Genomic DNA, 17,291 nt, shown 5'->3' with positions numbered 1-17,291 from the left:
TCTTAATTTTGATACATGTAGCGTGGTTAGGTAGGATGTTAGTGGCAGAGGAAATTGAGTGATGGGTATACGAAAACTGTATAGTATCTTTGTAATTTTCTGTAAACCTAAAATTATTCCAAAGTAAAAGTTGATCTAAAAAAAAGAAGAATTAGCAAATGCATGCTCTGGGTTTCCATTTAGATTTCTGCTCTTCAAGGTAATTGTTTAACTAGGAGCTTCTGCCAGGACTCAAGCCTTTAGCGCTTAAGGAAGCGCTAGCTGAGGTTACACCCTTACAGACATGCAAGATTTAGGGAACACAGCTTTGCTCCAGGAGATGGGGACTTCCCAGTGGCAGCCACATCTCTCCCGCTGGGCTGTGGGTTATCCAGACTGGCACCTCCACCCCAAGACCCAAGCCACCCCAACTTACTTTCCAAACACAGGCTCCAGAGTACAGGGGATGTAGTTGTCCTGGTCACTCACCGACTTCTTGCCTATGGAGATCTTGATGTAAGGATCACACTGGAGGAGGAGAAGGAAACACTTCAGCGACATAACCTTCCCAACACGCTTCTGAGGCTCCTTCAATGCTCTGCCCCTCCAAGGGGCAAGGGGGCCCACCTTCAAGAAGCTGCCACCTGCCAGGCCAGCAGCCCCATCCTGCACACCACCCCCAGTGTGGGCTTCCAGCCTCGGCTCTGGCAGTGGAAACTGGGCACCTAAGTCCTCCATACTCCCAACCCACTGCCCCACTGGGAGAGGGCGGGTGGGGGCCAGGCCCATATCCTCAGAAACATGCCAGTTTTGTGTGACGTATGTGACTGGGCCAAGCTGGGGTCCTGTCTGTGACCTCTGCTTCAGCAGGTGGAAAGGGAGAGAGATGGCCAGACTTTTTCAGCCCAACGCAGCCTCCTACAAGCAGCAGCATTCCCTCAACTAGCCTCTGGAGCAGCCAGGGCCAAAGAATGTTTACAGTCAGTCTTGGCACCAGGAAGGCTCGAAGTATATAAACTTGACCACAGCCATGTCTTGGAGGCCATCGGTGGTGCCTGGGCGGGGACTGCTCCATCCCTCCCTGTGATCTCCCAGCAGGGTATGGGCAGCTTTTCTCACCTTGAAAAGCAGGGCACCAGGGATGGGACACCAGGCCCCTACCCACAACCTAGGACACAGGCTAGGCCTGCACCTGTCTAAGGAGACAAGAGAAGACCTTAGCCTCGTGCCTCTGAGCCCCACTGTCCCCCACTCCTGCCTTGCCTCTTCCTCTTTCTCTCTCTTCCCAACTTCACTCTGTTCCTCCCCCCAACATCTCCCGGTAGCTCCAGACTCCTGCCCTCCTTCAAGCTCCCCTCCTTCCCTCAGGGTCAGGAAGAGAGTAGGTCAGTGAGGTACTCGCCTCAGGCACAAAATTTAAGGGAAAGACAAAAAAAAGCTTAGTAATCAAAATAAACAACATTTTAATGTGATATTTTAAAAATTAAAACCAGTACCAACAGTCCATGATGACAAAAGTATCCAAGTTTTAAATAAAGACAGGATCAGGACTGCTGATTTTTCCTTTTGCCTCAGGCTCCACCATGGCCAGACCAGCACAGTTACCCAGCATGTTCCACCCCTCCTTCTTCCTTCCCCAACCCCACCCTCGAAAGTCCCACAAAGTCCTGCCCCAGGCTACACCATCAATATCCCTTGTCCTTATGCCTTATCCTTGTGCTAAACCTACACTGAGTCTGCTCTCAAACCTTTGCCAAGGTTTTTGACTCCTCCTAAAATATGGTTTTCTTCTCCCTCCCAGCCAATCAAAACTCCATCAACCCTTAAGAATCCTATGCCTTCCAGGAAGTCTTCCCCATTATTCCAAAGTCTTGTACTGACGTTGGCCTTTTCTGACCTCCTGGAACACTTGGCCTTGATAGAACTCCAATGCAGTCACACCTCAGGTTTGTACATTTTTGTCTGGTTTCCCCACTTACTGTGAACTCCCTGGGGCAAAGAGTGTATCCAGATTCTGCAGCCTCTTTGTACCCCAGCCTACCATTTATTCCAGGGGAGGTGAGCGCTCTAGGAATGTTACCTTCCCATTGGGGTCCTTGGGCTGCAGACCAAATGCTCGGATAACGTAGATGCGGACCAGGCATTCCTGGGGCCCCTGGGAAGCCAGCTGGTGGAACTGTCTTGGGGGAATGGGGATGGCCGGGTCTTCTGGGAGGGGATAAATTTTGAAGAGGCCCTGAAAAGGAGGGGTCAGCTTTAATTTTCATCCCCAGTGTCACCAATACAATCACCACTATGTCCCTTACTCTCATGTCTGCCAGAGTCATCACCACTGCGATCACTAAGCCCAATGCCATCCCATCACCGCCATCACATTCTGCATCAGCAGCATCACCGTCACCGCCACCATCTCCATCACCCACATGGTCACCAACCGCAGCACTGGGGTCATTACTGATGTCACTACAGTACCTCTGCTCCCACCCCCTTCACTCATTGCTGCCACTCCAGTCTTGGGCCCCCCTGGGTTAGAGATGTGTCCTCAAGGACTTACCTTAAACTCCCCAATGACAGATGGGTCTTCCATCTCCTCCTGAGTCTTGCCCCGGTAGAGCTTGAAGGTGTTACAAAAGTCACACAGGCCCTCAAAGTCCTTCACATTCTCCAGTGGTGTGTCATAGACCTGCCACATGGGGGGACAAAAGAGGGGGACAAAGGAAAGAGAGAAAGAAGAGGGACAGCAAGGAAAGAGGAAACATGATAGTGTTCAAAGAAAGGAAAGGAGAGAAAGGACAGAGAAGAAAATGAGGGGGAAACGCCATAAGCAAATTAGAGAACAAAGGCCAAGAGGAAGGCAGGTGGGAGAGGTGGAGGTAAGAGAGGAGGCCAAGAAGGAAGAGGGGCAGAGAAGAAGAGAACAAAGGCAGAGATAAAAAGGATGCAAATCATGGAGATGAGAGAGAGAAATGGGGGGAGGGGCGGGAAACCAGAGAAGGGAGCAAGAGGGGAAGACGTTTGTTCAGCAACGTTGGAAAACAGGGTTTTCTGATTAATCCAATATTCTAGATACCCAAGAGTCATCAGATACATGGGTGGTGCGTTTTTGGAGAATAAGATCACAGTCAAACAAATAAATGAAAAGTTAACTGACTTTTTATTTGAAGATCAAGACGGAACTCTAGAAGATTCACAAGTCAGCAAAATACTTACTGTCCAGGATGTCCAAATGGCAGTGTATCAAATACTGGGCTGAGGATGTCTTTTGAGCACCACTTTAAATTTGTCAACTCAAGATATTTGTTTCTCTCCTCTTAATGACTTTTACTTGTTAGAGCATTGCTTAGACTTAAACGAAGCAGTAGTCTTCTATTATAGATGATAAAATGTACCTAATTAATAGTGATATTAACCCCCTTAATATACATGCTAAAATTGGTTATATCTGAAACTGACCGGCAAGATAGTCGGCCCTCCATATCTGCGGATTCCATGTGTTGAATCCGCAAATATGCAACCCGCGGGCACAGAGGGCCTACTGTACTTCAGGTAAGTTCCTTTCTCATCTCGCTAAACATTTTTTCTCATTAGGCCTAGTTTTAGTTCTATCTCTTCCATGAAGCCCAAGTTCTATCTCTTCTAAGAAATAGTTAATTACGTGAGTGATATAGGTTCATTATTAAAAATTAGAAAATGTAAGTAGATATAAAGAAAATATTATCATTGCCTTAAATTCTGATTTCCAAAAATGACAACTAATTATTTGGCTAACATTTGGTGTGTATCATTTTGAATATTTTCTTGCCATATGTATATAGTTGCATCATTTCAATCAAAAGAACAATTCTTCGAGGTGTCTATACTACCGTTTTCTCTTTTCTAGTTTCTTATTTCTGCTTCTATTTCTATTATTTTCTTCTACTATTTTAAGGATTTTTTTCCTTCTAATTTCTTCCATTGAAATTTTAATTACTTTGTTCCCTCTTTTCTGATAAGGAAAACACTTATTGCTATGAAATTGCCTCTGCTTACTACTGCCTTAGTATTGCCCCATTTGTTTTCATGTATAATGTTTTCATTTTTCTTTTCTCGGCATTCCATAATTATAGTTCTATTTTTACTTTTTGATCTAAAAGCTAGATGTGTAACTGGTTTTCTTTCTTTTGTTTTAACGTAAGTTTTTAGGGCTATAAACTTCCTCTGAATACTGTTTTAACTGTAACAAGTAAGTTCTAAAAGGTAGCGTTTTATCCTTGCTTCCCAGATATTCTGCAATTTCTCTTATATTTTCTCTTTCACCAAGAATTGTTAAAAGAGAGTTGATTTTTTTAAATTTTCCAGATAGAAGTTTTCTTGTGCTTTTGAGCTTGTTATTAATTTCTAATTTTATGGCATTATATTCAGAAAACATTGTCAGTGTTTTGCCACTTTTTGAATTTTATTAAGATTTTCTTTATGCTCTATCACATGGTCAATTTTCGTTTTGGGGTTTTTTTAATTAATTTTTATTGGGGTATAGTTGCTTTACAATGTTGTGTTAGTTTCTGCTGTGCAGCAAAGTGAATCAGTTATATGTATATATACATATATCCACTCTTTTTTAGATTTCCTTCCCACTTAGGTCATCACAGAGCATTGAGTAGAGTTCCCTGTGCTATACAGTAGGTTCTCATTAGTTATCTATTTTATACCTAGTAGTGTATATATGTCAATTTTGTAGATGTGCCATAGGGGTGTCTCTATTTTCAGGCTACCAGGTTCAATCAGGTTAGTAACTACTTTAGTCTTCTATATCCTCTCATGATTTTGTCCCCTTGATCTGACATGAACTGAGAAAAGTGAATTAAAATCTCCCCCACAAACCAGTATACTTCTATTTCTTCTTCTATCTCTTGTAATTTCTGTTTTGTAAATATTGAGGTATTATTTAGCACATAGATATTCTCATGACCATCATAACTAGGAATTGCAGCATTTAGCATTCTAAAGTGCTATTCTTTGTCTCATCTAATATTAAGATTGTGACTTCTGCTTTCTTTTCATCTGCATTTGCCTGGGACACATTTTCCCAATCTTTTATTTTCAACCTTTATGAAGCTTTTTATTTTAGAGTTAGATTTTGCTTTGAGATCTGATTTAAATTTTGTGATTAATAAATGATTGATATGACAGATATGTTTGGTCTGGTTTTACATTTGTATTATATTTACATAGTCATGTAATATGTTTATATTATATTTCCTAGCTTCATAGGGTTTTTCTAAAAATCTTTGCATGGGGCTTCCCTGGTGGCGCAGTGGTTGGGAGTCCACCTGCCGATGCAGGGTACACGAGTTCGTGCCCCGGTCTGGGAGGATCCCATATGCCGTGGAGCGGCTGGGCCCGTGAGCCATGGCTGCTGAGCCTGCGTGTCCGGAGCCTGTGCTCCGCAACGGGAGAGGCCGCGACAGTGAGAGGCCCGCGTACCGCAAAAAAAAATAAAAAATAAAAATAAAAATAAAAATCTTTGCATGGTCTGTTTTCTGTGTGTGTGTGTGTGTGTGTGTGTGTGTGTGTGTGTGTGTGTATGTGTGTTTTAGTAATTCTGAGAGCTAAAATGACCTGAGTTTATGCTCTAATATTATTCTGTCTTTAGGGGCAGTATTCATGGGTTCCCCACTATAGCAATGATAAAATAATCAAATTTTATCTTCCTCCCTCTCCCTCTCCATCACCTAGTTTTAGACAATATTATCTATCTTAATGTTTATGTTTGTGCTGTTTGCTTATAATTTGCTTATATGCCTATTATTTGATTTGCCAATTTTATTTTTTATATTTATATATTATGTATATTAATAGCATAAATGTACCTTTTTAACCACTTTAAGTGTACAGTTCAATGACATTAAGTACAGTCACACTTTTATGCTCCCATCACCACCATTTATCTCCAGAATTTTTTTCATCCCCCCCAGTTGAAACCCCAAACTCACTAAACAATAACTCCCTTTCTCCCCCTGCCCCCAGCCCCTGGCAACCATCATTCCACTTTCTGTCTCTATGAATTTATTACTCTAAATAGTGCACATGAGTGGAATCATACAGTATTTGCCCTTTTGCAACTAGCTTATTTCACTTAACATAATGTCTTAAAGATTCACCCATGTTGTAGCATGGGTCAGAATTTCCTTCCTTTTTAAGGCTGAATAATATTTTATTGTATGTAATTACCATATTTTGTTTATTCATTCATCAGTCAATGGACATTTAGGTTGTTTCCACATTTCGTGATTTGCCAATTTTAGATAATATCTGGCAATCCTATTTATTCTGTAATATGACTATCAGTGCTCTTACTCTGTATTCCATTCTCTTTGCTCCTTTACCTAACTTTTGTCAGTTTTATCATTTCTACCTTTTCAGTATATACGGTATTTACATTCTGTCCAGTTACTCTAACCCTCTCATTTGTTTCCATCTTAGGCTTAAGGTAAAATATGCTCACAACCAGTCCTTTTGTTATGGTTTTCCCAGTTACATCCAAGTTGAGGTGGCTCCTAGATGAGCTCCAATTCATCCCGTAGGAGTCCCTCAAGACAGGCTCCTGGGAGCCATACTACCTGTCTCCTGAATGTGAATACCTGTGTGTCTGTAGCCTTTACGCTTGAAGGGCAGCTTGGCTGAATGTCAAATCCTTGGGTCACCCTTTCTTTCCCTGATGATCTTACACATGGTGCTTTATTGTCTTTGGGCATTAAATGTTGTAGAAAAAGTGAAGTCACCTTGATTTCTTTCCTTTTTTTAATTATTTAAATTTCTGTGGAGGGAGAATGTATGACTACCCAAATAATTTTTTCTTTATCTCTAATGTCCAATAACTACACTAGAATATGTCCCTGGGTTGACCAATCTGGGTCAATTTTTCCTGACACACAGCAGACCTTCTAGTATGCGTACTCAAGTATTCTTTCATTTCAGTGAAGTTTTATTAAACTATCAACTGTTTATTTTTGTTCCTTGTTTTGGTTGTCCTCCTTGCGGACTCCAATTATGCAAATGTTGGACCTCCTTTCCCTGACTACTATGTTTGTCATTTTCTCTTTATTCTTTTATAACTCTTTCTTTATTTCCATTTCATTCTGCCCTCTATGCCCCTTTCTGTGTTTTCCAATGTGGCCATTCTGTCCTGTGCTCTTTCCAATTTCATGTTTTCTTCTCCTTCTTTCCTGAATCTTACTAGCTCATATTTCATGTCTTCTCATCTCACCAGCCCTTCATTCTTTTATTTCTGCTTGCATTCTGACCACCCTATTTCTAAAAAGTTAACAGCAAAATCTTTCATCTCATCTGTTCCTTGGAGAAATTTTTCTGGTGGGCATATATCCTCTTCTTTTGGTTAAGTTTTGTTATATATTTTCTCTTCTTATTTTTATAGTATTTTTAAATTAATACTGTGCTATTTTTTTTTGTTATTACTTGTCACTAAATGTGTTAGATTTTCCTAGACCAGTTATTTCCTTTGTTCCCATAACAGAGGCAGGCTGTTCCCTACAAATATGGTTCATCTGTGTGATTCTTGTGTAGCTCCAACTTCTCTGTTTCTCTGAACCAAATCAGGTCTAAGAGGCTTTTGTCACCAGCCTGAACCTGTCTCCAAAGTTCCCATGTCCATTGTTGTGAACAAAGGATATATTTTTATATGTTACAGTGAAATTTCAATTTCAGGAATTATATTTTTAACTATCTGTTATGAAAATTTTCAAGCACACACAAAAGTAAAGAGAATAGATAATAAGTCCCCATGAATCCATAGCCCGTCTTAAATAATTATCAACATTCTTTTATTAGGAAGTATGGGGTTTTCTGAGATCTGCTACCACTATGACCTTTCATCATTTTCATGCATCTTCTCTTCATTTACTGCCGAGTGGCTTCTACCCAATCTCAGTTGCCTTTGGACAGCCCTTACATGTATTTTGGAGTCTGCGGGTTTTATTTGTTTCCAACTTTTACTGAAAATGAAGTTTGTGGGTTTGAATGATTTCCAAAGAGAAAAAGTGAAAAATGCTGACTTATGCAGCCATGTTCATACTGGAAGTCCCAATAAAATACTTTTTAAATTTCCAAGTGGTTGGTCTTTTTGTTTAAACTTTTGTTATTAATTTCTCATTTTATTGCATTTAAATCTGTCTTGTATGATTTCTGCTTTTGGTAACCTATTACTAACCTAATATGTGATCAAATTTTGTAAGCGTTCTCTGAGCATTAGGAAAAATGCATTTTCCATTTTTAAATTATTTTTATCCTCTATTTTAAAGCTACTCTTGATGTAGCTTAGAAAATATTTACCTTGTTATTCAGATCTTTTATTTCCTTATTTATTGGTTGCCTGTTTCATCTGTCTAGGAAAGAGGTGCATTAAATCACCACTGCAACTTTAATTTCTGTAATTTCATGCCTTCATTTGTGTGAGGTATTACTTTATATATTCCTATCCATTTTTGCTTTAAGGATTTCTAAGCTTTATTGTTCCATACATTAATGTTTGGGAGTTTTTGCACTGAGATGTACATCTTTTATTTATACAAAACACTCCATTTTGTTTCCTTTGCTTTTTACTTTAGTTTCTATCTGTTTCTCTTTTGTTCGCACTTACTTTACTTTGTTTGCCAAAACATTTACTATTTTAGCCATTCTAAGTTGTATTGTCTTAGATGTGTCTTTTAAAGACATTATAATGAATTTTGACTTTTGATGAAGTCTGAGTCCTTATCACTTAGTAAAAGACTGTAACCCAGTTTTATTTATTAGGAAAATTATTCTTTTTCTATTGTGTTTTTCTATGATTTCTGCCTTTCTATGCTTTCTTGCTGTATCTTTGTTTTCTATCTTTCACTATTGTGACTATGAGTTGTCTTTTTTTCCCTATGATAGCAATTTCCAAAATATGGGTTTTTCCCCCCACCCATTGTGTACTCCATTCTCTCCATAATACTACAAGCTATTTTTCAAAGACCCATGTTGGTGGTGGTGGTTACTGATCCCTAAAGGACCAGCGTTTCTTCCAGATCTGCTTTTCCCCCCAGAAACAGGTTGAATGCATTTTGTTTTTAGACAGACCATTTTCACTTGGAAACTGTCACAGATCTCAGAGAGGTCAAGCTGGTGGGCTGGGTGCCAGTTCAGCATCCGGCATCTGAGGGAGTGGCAAGGGTGCCAGGGCCATGGGCCACCCTGGCAGGAGTCCTCATTCTTACTTGGCTTTTCTCATTTTTTGGCAAGGCCACAGTACCACATGCCAGACTTAATGTGTCGGACCTTCTTCCTGGTACGCAAATAGTTCTGTCTCTTTGCCCAGCCTCACACACCCACCTACCAAGTCAACAAAGCTGCCTGGGGAGGCCTGAGCCTTCTGACTGCTGCTGCCTGAGGCCTCATCTCTGCCCCTCCAGGTCTCCAGGTACAATGACATGGGGGCGTCCAAGGTACCAGAGGCAGCTCTGGCCACCTTGTGAGATCACCTTCCATACTGGTCACCCACCACTCCAATAAGCCTCAAGCCCCCTTCATCTAGTCCCTGTTAGGGAGCTCCTTGGGCTTTTCTTGCATGTCTGACAGCCTTGGCCCGCTCTTGCTCTCTAGGTAGGGCTGCCAGGTTTAGCAAGTGAAAATACAGGACACCCAGTTAAATTTGAATTTAGGATAAACAACAAATAGTTGTTAGATAAGTATGTCTGTGCAATATTTAAAGCATATTTATACTAAAATATTATTCATTATATATCTGAAGTCCAGTGTAACTGAGCATCCTGAATTTTACCTGGTAACCCTCTCCATGACACTATGTAACTCCTTCAGGGAGTAATTTTGAATCACCTCCGGTTATCTTTTTTAAAAGTAGTCTGCTTTTAAAAAGTATAACCGTATTTGTGGAATTTCCTCAAAATACCAGAATTTGGCTGACTCATCCCTGGTTTTGTGGTGTTTTTCGGGCTCTGGGTTTTTTTTCCACAGAAACAGAGTTTACCATATTTTTATATGTGCTGGGTAATTTCTATCCCAGTTGCAGAGGTGGGGGAATCAGAGGTACATTCTCACATTGACTTTCCTTTTTATTTTAATGGAAAATTTTTATAATAGAAAAGTTCAAATAACTTTAAAAGAGACAGAATAGTATAGCAAATCCCTAAGTACCCATCTCCAAGCTTTAACAATTTTCAATATTTTGCAATTTCAATCGTCTTTAATATTTTGAACATCTATCAGAGGGTGACCCACATCATCTAAATAATTCATCCTTACTTTTCTTGAGCATTTTAAAACAGATCCCAGGTATCATTTCACCCATAAATATATATACATATACATTTATGTATACACATATTCTCTCTCAGTTGCATCTCCCGCTGCCCAGTGCACGTGCCCAGGGACTGCTAGACTGAAGAGGACATTGTGAGGAGTGCTCACCTTTAGAGTGTCAAAGTCCTTCTCCAGGTAGGACCCACACTTTTCCCTCTCCCCTATCGAGGCAAAGAATTTGCTCCACCAATCAATGAACTCCTCCTCCTGAGTGGGTAGAAAAAAAGAGACTGTTTCAGAAACAGAATTTGTCAAGCAAGGTTCTTCTGGACCAACACCAAGCAAGGCTGATGGGCTGGCCTGGACTGCCAATCTCTCCTGCTGGTGTGAGTTCGGGGGGGCAGAGAGCTGGAACTCCCTGCCTCTCCAGGGGCCAACTGTGCAGTCAGGAGAAAGGTCTTCACACCTGCTTGGTGTTGAGAGGCAGAGGCTCTCGCCCTGGCCCTGCCTACCTGCACTGTGTGATTCTGTTAAGCTCTTGGGGCCTCCCTTTTCCTTTCTGTGAAATGGGCATAATCACCACAGTCCCCCTGCATTCCAGGGGCATACTGAGGCTAAAATCAGAGGATACATAGGATAACTCTTTGGGGAGAAATGTCAATAAAGTGTTATTTATTAATAAAATACAGGACCCAGGAAAACTCAGACCCCAAAGGGTTATCCTGATCCCCACCAGACCCCAGCCAAAAGAAAGCTTCCAAAATCAGAACTTAGTCTCCTGCAAGGTCAAATCAAGGCAGAGTCCCTGAAATTCAACAAATACTAAGTGCTCATTATTCAAAAGACACTATGCTCAATGGGGGAAATTAGGTGAGGAGAAAGGAAGGTTGTGACAACACACTCTCTGCCCCTTCCTTCCTTCGCTTATTCATATCTGTGGGCAAAGGTGGACGGGCCTGTTGGGGTACACACTGGTCTCCCTGCCATTTAACTCTTCCTGGACAAGGCCCTCTTGGCTCTTGTGTCTAGAATGCTCCTTCAGCTGTGCCCTGTGCAGGTGTCCTGTCACTCAGGGAGTCAGCAAGCTCTCTGAAGGTGGGATCATCACTCTCCCTGGCCTCCCCCAAAACCCACGCAGGCCCAGGCACTGGGTCTGTGCTGCCGGCAAAGCTCACCCAGTTCCATGGGAAGGGCCCAGGACAAGGTGTTGGGAGAGCCCATTCTGGGGCCCGCTTTCCTCCTCTGTATGAGGCGGTCAACTAGGGGATCTCCCAGGAGCTTGCTCTGATTCCATAAAATGAACTGAACCCCATCATGAATTTCTGGAAATGCTGGTGCTCCCTTTAGACCAATGCCCAGTCCGTCAAGCTCCACCTTATTAAGCGTTAGCACATGCTGCAGGCAGACCAAGGGAACTTGAACAGGTACAATGGGGAGAGCATGGACTGAGGTTCTCAGAGTCTCCACCCATCCTGGAAGTATGGCCCTAACACCATCTGTGTGGCCAGAATATGGTGCCTAGACAGAGCACCAAGTGGGTGCCAGAGTAAGGCTGAGTCTACAGACAGTCTCTGTCTGACCAACTTACCAGGAGGATCTTCTGCAGCCAAAAAGGGGAAAAGAGGTTCAGGTGGGTTAAGATACAGGGTAGCAGAGATTTCTGAGTTGTAATGACTCTCAAAACAGCCAGCAAGGCAGACACCAGCCGTGATGTTTTAAGTTCAGTTTGAAGAAAAAGATGCCATGGATGAATAAACATACACAGACACACATATCAAACTCACCCAATCACGGACACACAAAAGAACATATTTACACAATCATGCCCAAGAGAGATGTATATGCTGAAACACACATATATCCCCCCAAAGTACACACGCTAACACACAGGCAAATATGTACATAGAGGTAGGAATGGTTAGAATGGAATTCAAGTTAGCTGTTTGAGTCCTCTTAAGTCTTTCTTTTCTTCCCCAGCTCAGATACTTAAAGATCTGAGTTTATGACTCAGGCTCAGAGTCAGGCATAAAAAGGCAACAATCAGTGTGTTTTGTACAAGGAAATGACAGGAACACGATAGCTGTGGGAAAGTCATTACATTTCCCTCAGTCTTGAAAAACCAAGTAAATTTTTTTTAAAAAAGAATATGGAGTCAGAGACTCTGAGTAATATGATTAACAGTGTCGTTTAAATACACAAACATCATGTAATCTAAAAACAGAACTTACACCTTCTTTTCCAGTACCATTGGAGCACTTAGAAAAAATTAAAAGCCACAAAGCCAATGTCAATAAAGTCCAAGGAATAAACCCATTACCAGTCACACTCTCTGACCTCAATAATAAAATGAGAAACTAATGAGAAACTCAAAAATCAAAAATCCCAACCTTTTAGAAATTTAAAGATGTACTCTTAAAACCCTTCTGAGTCAAAGGAAAAACCAAAACTAAAATCACAGATCCTTAGAAAATACCAAGAGTAAGAGGGTTATGCCTTAAAATTTGGTAGCCAAGTCTGTACTCAAAAGAAAATTTAGTCTTAAATATTCTTGCTTTTATACAAAAAGAATGAAAATAAATAACCTGATAACTCAAGAAATTAGAGAAAAGTAGGAAGATAATTTGAAAATGATGAGTAGAATTATGGAGACTATTACAACGGATAATTCAATCCCAGAGCAAACTTTCAAAAGACCAATAAAATAAACATTAGATTATTTACCAAATCTAATGTTAAAAAGTAGGTACACCATTAGGAATAAGAAAGATGAAATAAAAAGATATTATGGAGAGAATAAAAAATTAAGAGATTTGCTACACCCAAAGCAATGGAAAAACCCTGGAAAATCTAGATGAAGTGGGTAACTTTCTAAAAACATATATAAATTGCCAAAATTAATTCAAAAGTAATAGAAAACATGAAGAGGTCACTTCCTGAAAGTGGAAGAGATCTCAAAGAACTACCTCCAAAAAAGACATCAGGCCAAGATGGTTTCTTTGGAGGCAGGTTCTATCAGTCTCTCAAAGAATAGATCATCCTTTGTTCCACAGCATAGAAAAAAAATGAAGTTTCTCCCTTTCATTTTGTGAAGCCTGACCAGGGGACACACACACACAAACACACACACACACACATCAATCTTATTCCTGAACAGAGATATAAAGGTCCTAAATAAAATACTAACAAATAGATTGCAGCAGTAGATTTTGCATGGCCAGACTGGATTATTCCAGAATGCAGGAGTGGCTCAGTATCAATAAGCAAGGAGAGAAAACCCAAATAATCATCTATAACAGAAATTTGCAAACTATGGCCCGGTAGCCAGCCACCTGGTTTTGTAATTTACATATTGCCTGTGGCTGCCTCTTAACTACAACAGCAGAACTGAGTAGTTGTGACAGAGACCTTATGCCCCCCAAACCTAAAGTATTTACTACCTGGCCATTTAAGAAGCAGCTTGTCAACCCCTGATCTATATAGGCAAAAAAGAAGGGAGTGTGAGGGTTTATAAAATTGTTATAAAATTTTTAGTTATTTCTAAATGAAGCTCTCATGAGTTAAGAATAAAAGGAAACTTTCTTAGCATTGTAAAGACTATCTTCAAGCAATAGCCAGCATTGTACTTAACAGTACCAGGCTTTCTCCCAGAAGGGAGCCTGCCTCAGGGTTCAAATCCTGCCACTCCTAGCTGTGTGACCTTGGGCAAAACTTAACTTCTCTGTGCCTCAATTATCTTGTCTGTAAAATGGAAAAACACTAGCATCAATTTGACAGAGTTATCGTGAGGAATAAATGAGTCATATGTATAAAGTGCTTAGAACAGTGCCTATCACAGTGCTACTGCCAATAGTATTGCTTTTTTGTGTGGACCAGGTTAGCTTCTGACCAAGGGCTGGCTCTCTCACAGACTGCCAGCAGGAGCGTAGCTGGCCACAATCTTTCCGGAAGGCAATCTGGCTGCATGTTTCTACAGCCCCAAAAATGTGCCTACATTTTGACCCATCATTCCCATTCTAGAAATCTATTCAAAGAAAGTATTTATAGATATGCATAGAGATTTAACTACATTTATAACAGGGAAAAACAACTTAAGCATCTGACAATAAGGAACTTTTTGGGTAAACTGTACATCCATGTGATTAAATGTTGTACAACATAAAAAAATGATGTTGTAGAAATGTTTATTGACATGGAAAGTTATTCACAATGTATGAGATTTACAACAGGTTAAAAACTGGATAATGAGAATTCTTTTTAATTAAAGGATCAAACCCCAGGGCTTCCCTGGTGGCGCAGTGGTTGAGAGTCCGCCTGCCGATGCAGGGGACATGGGTTCGTGCCCCGGTCTGGGGAGATCCCACATGCCACAGAGCGGCTAGGCCCGTGAGCCATGGCTGCTGAGCCTGCGCGTCCAGAGCCTGTGCTCCGCAACGGGAGAGGCCACAACAGTGAGAGGCCCGTGTACCACAAAAAAAAAAAAAAAAAAAAAAAAAAAAAGGATCAAACCCCAAATGTTCACAGCAATTATCTGTGAATGATAAGATTACAAATGTTTTGTTTATTCCTTTTATTTTTGTGTATCGCTCAAAGTTTTCTAATTTTTCATTGTATGCATGTATTCCTTACATAATTTTTAAAATGAAAGATTTTAAAAATAAAGAACAATAGGAGGATACTTCAAAACACGCCACCAAGAAAATGAAAAGGTACTTCACTGAACAGGAGAAAATATTTGCCCATGTGTATCTGATAAGGGATTTGTAACCAGAATATATAGAGAACTCACACAATTCAATAATAAAAAGATGAATAATGCAATAAAAATGAGCCATGGATTAAAACAGACATTCCTTGAAAGAAGATACACAAATGACCAATAAGCACACGAAAAGATGCTCAACATCATTAGCCATCAAGGAAATGCAAATCAAAACCACAATGAGAGAACATCTCACACCACTAGGATGGCTATAACCAAAAAGTCAGATAATAACAAGTGTTGGTAAAGATGTGGAGAAACTGAAACCCTCATCTACTTCTGCTGGAAATGTAACATGTTGCAGTCACTTCGGAGAATAGCCTGGCAGTTCCTCAAAAGATTAAACAGAGAGTTACCATATGACCCAGGAACCCAGGAATTCTACACCTCATTATATATCCAAGAGAAATGAAAACTTAGGTCCACACGAAAACTTGTACATGAATGTTCATAGCAGCATTATTCATAATAGCCCCAAAGTAGAAACAATCCAAATGTCCATCAATGGATAAAGAAAATGTGACGTACCCATACAATGGCACGTTATTTGATAATAAAAAGCAACGAAGAAATGATACATGTTACAACTTGGATGAACCTTGGAAACATTATGCTACATGAAAGAAGTTCATATGTGGTCACAAAAGATCACATTGCATGATTTCATTTATATGATATGTCCAGAATAAGCAAACCCATAGAGACAAAAAATAGATTAGTGGTTGGGAGGAAATGGGGGACAACTGCTCTTGGGGTACAGGATTTCTTTTTGGAATGATGAAAATATTCTAAAGTTGATGATGGGTGATGGTTGCACAACTCTGTTAATAAACTAAATGCCACCGAATTGAATACTTTAAATAGGGGCTTGTATTTATGTGGATTATTGCAAAAAAAGGTGTTAAAATAAAAAAGAACAGATGATAAAATACAAGCATATAACCTCTAACAGAAGAACAAAAGCAGAAATCTCAAGTATTTATTTTAAGGAAATTAGAGTTAAGCTTTTGTGTTTTTTTTTTTTAAAAGAACTAGCAATTGACCACCAAACAGGACTTAAGTCTTACCACACTCAACTTTGCCCGAGAACTCTCAGCTGTAATTTCCTCTTCCCTCTAAGTTCCAGGTGATTTCTATGGCTGGTTCTCCTTAAGCAGACACAGGAGCAGGGCTGGTGACTTTCCTAACCCCTGGTAACCCCAGCTAGCTGGCTGCTCAGTGATTTCAGCCCCCTTTTTCTCCCTGCATCCTGCAGGTAAGTCCTCTTCCAATCGTCCTCATTCTTGACAGAAATGATACATGCAGCAGAATCATAATTTACATCCTAGCTAGTTTATATTTGGCCTCTTTGCCCTTCCCCACTTCTACATTCCCTTGGCCCTCTCTTGCTCCATTGTATTTCTGGCCAACCAAACCTAGGTTTAAACCCAGCTCTTCCCCATCACATACAACGTGGCTGAGAAATAGCAAACCAGAGGCTGGTCTCACTCCAAGTTCATGTCACAGCCTCAAGTGGGTCCATTGCTATCGTCCACTCCATCTCAACTCCCTGGTCCTCTGCTCTCCCCCCGCCAGACACGAGCATTCCACACCTTCTCCTTTCCTCTCAGCCCTCTAACACCTCCTCCCTGTCATCACTCTGGGCCAGTGACCCTGCTTCCTCTTTCTCTTAGAACAGAAGCCATCAGAAGAGACCCCACCCCCTGCAAGCCCACCAGCACCGGCACCACACCCGCCCTCCCTCCTGTTACAAAGGTGCTCTGCTTGCACCCCGACCCAAGGCCACCCCTGCACGCATGCCCTCTGACCCATTCAAGGACGTGATCCTCTTCCCCCCCTCCTGTGTCATCACGCTTCCTTCTCTACTGGCTCATTCCCATCGGTGTTCAAATATGTGACACTAGTCCCCCATCATTTAAAAAGAAAACTCTCAAAGCGCACTTTTGGCTCCCACCTACTTTCTTTCTTCCTTTTACAGAAAAATGTCTAGAGTTTTCTACACTTGTCTCTAATTCTTGTCTTTCCATTCTCTCTGCTCCACCGAAACTTGCCTGTCAAGGCCACCGAGGACTCAGGCCTCAAAAATCAACCAACAGCAGTATTTGATAGAGGCAGTCACTTCCTGTCTCTGAAACATCCCCCTTGCCTTACAGAGCATCACGGTTGTGGTCCTCTCACCCTACTGGTCACGCCTTCTCATTCTCTGCTGATTCCTCCTTGTCACTTGTGCTTTGATCATCTGAGTGGCCTGGGGCTCCAGGCTCAGACCCCTTCT

General features: G+C 41.0%; 1 protein-coding gene across 23 annotated transcripts in view; it reads right to left on the bottom strand.

Moving 5' to 3' along the window:
* Positions 1-17,291, bottom strand: part of DYSF (dysferlin) — a 239,464-nt gene that overhangs the window by 33,074 nt on the left and 189,099 nt on the right. For all 23 annotated transcript variants that reach the window (XM_060117344.1, XM_060117350.1, XM_060117352.1 and 20 more), the window contains 4 exons: positions 10,426-10,524; positions 2,534-2,662; positions 2,060-2,215; positions 416-507 (listed from right to left, as the gene is read on the bottom strand). In XM_060117344.1, the coding sequence (XP_059973327.1) occupies positions 416-507; positions 2,060-2,215; positions 2,534-2,662; positions 10,426-10,524 (476 nt within the window). The remainder of the gene's footprint in view (positions 1-415; positions 508-2,059; positions 2,216-2,533; positions 2,663-10,425; positions 10,525-17,291) is intronic.

Source organism: Mesoplodon densirostris, chromosome 14 (genome assembly GCF_025265405.1).
Source record: "Mesoplodon densirostris isolate mMesDen1 chromosome 14, mMesDen1 primary haplotype, whole genome shotgun sequence".
Taxonomy (NCBI): Eukaryota; Metazoa; Chordata; class Mammalia; order Artiodactyla; family Ziphiidae; genus Mesoplodon; species Mesoplodon densirostris.
Note: the sequence above shows the minus strand (reverse complement) of the source record. Positions and strands in the feature narration are given on the sequence as shown.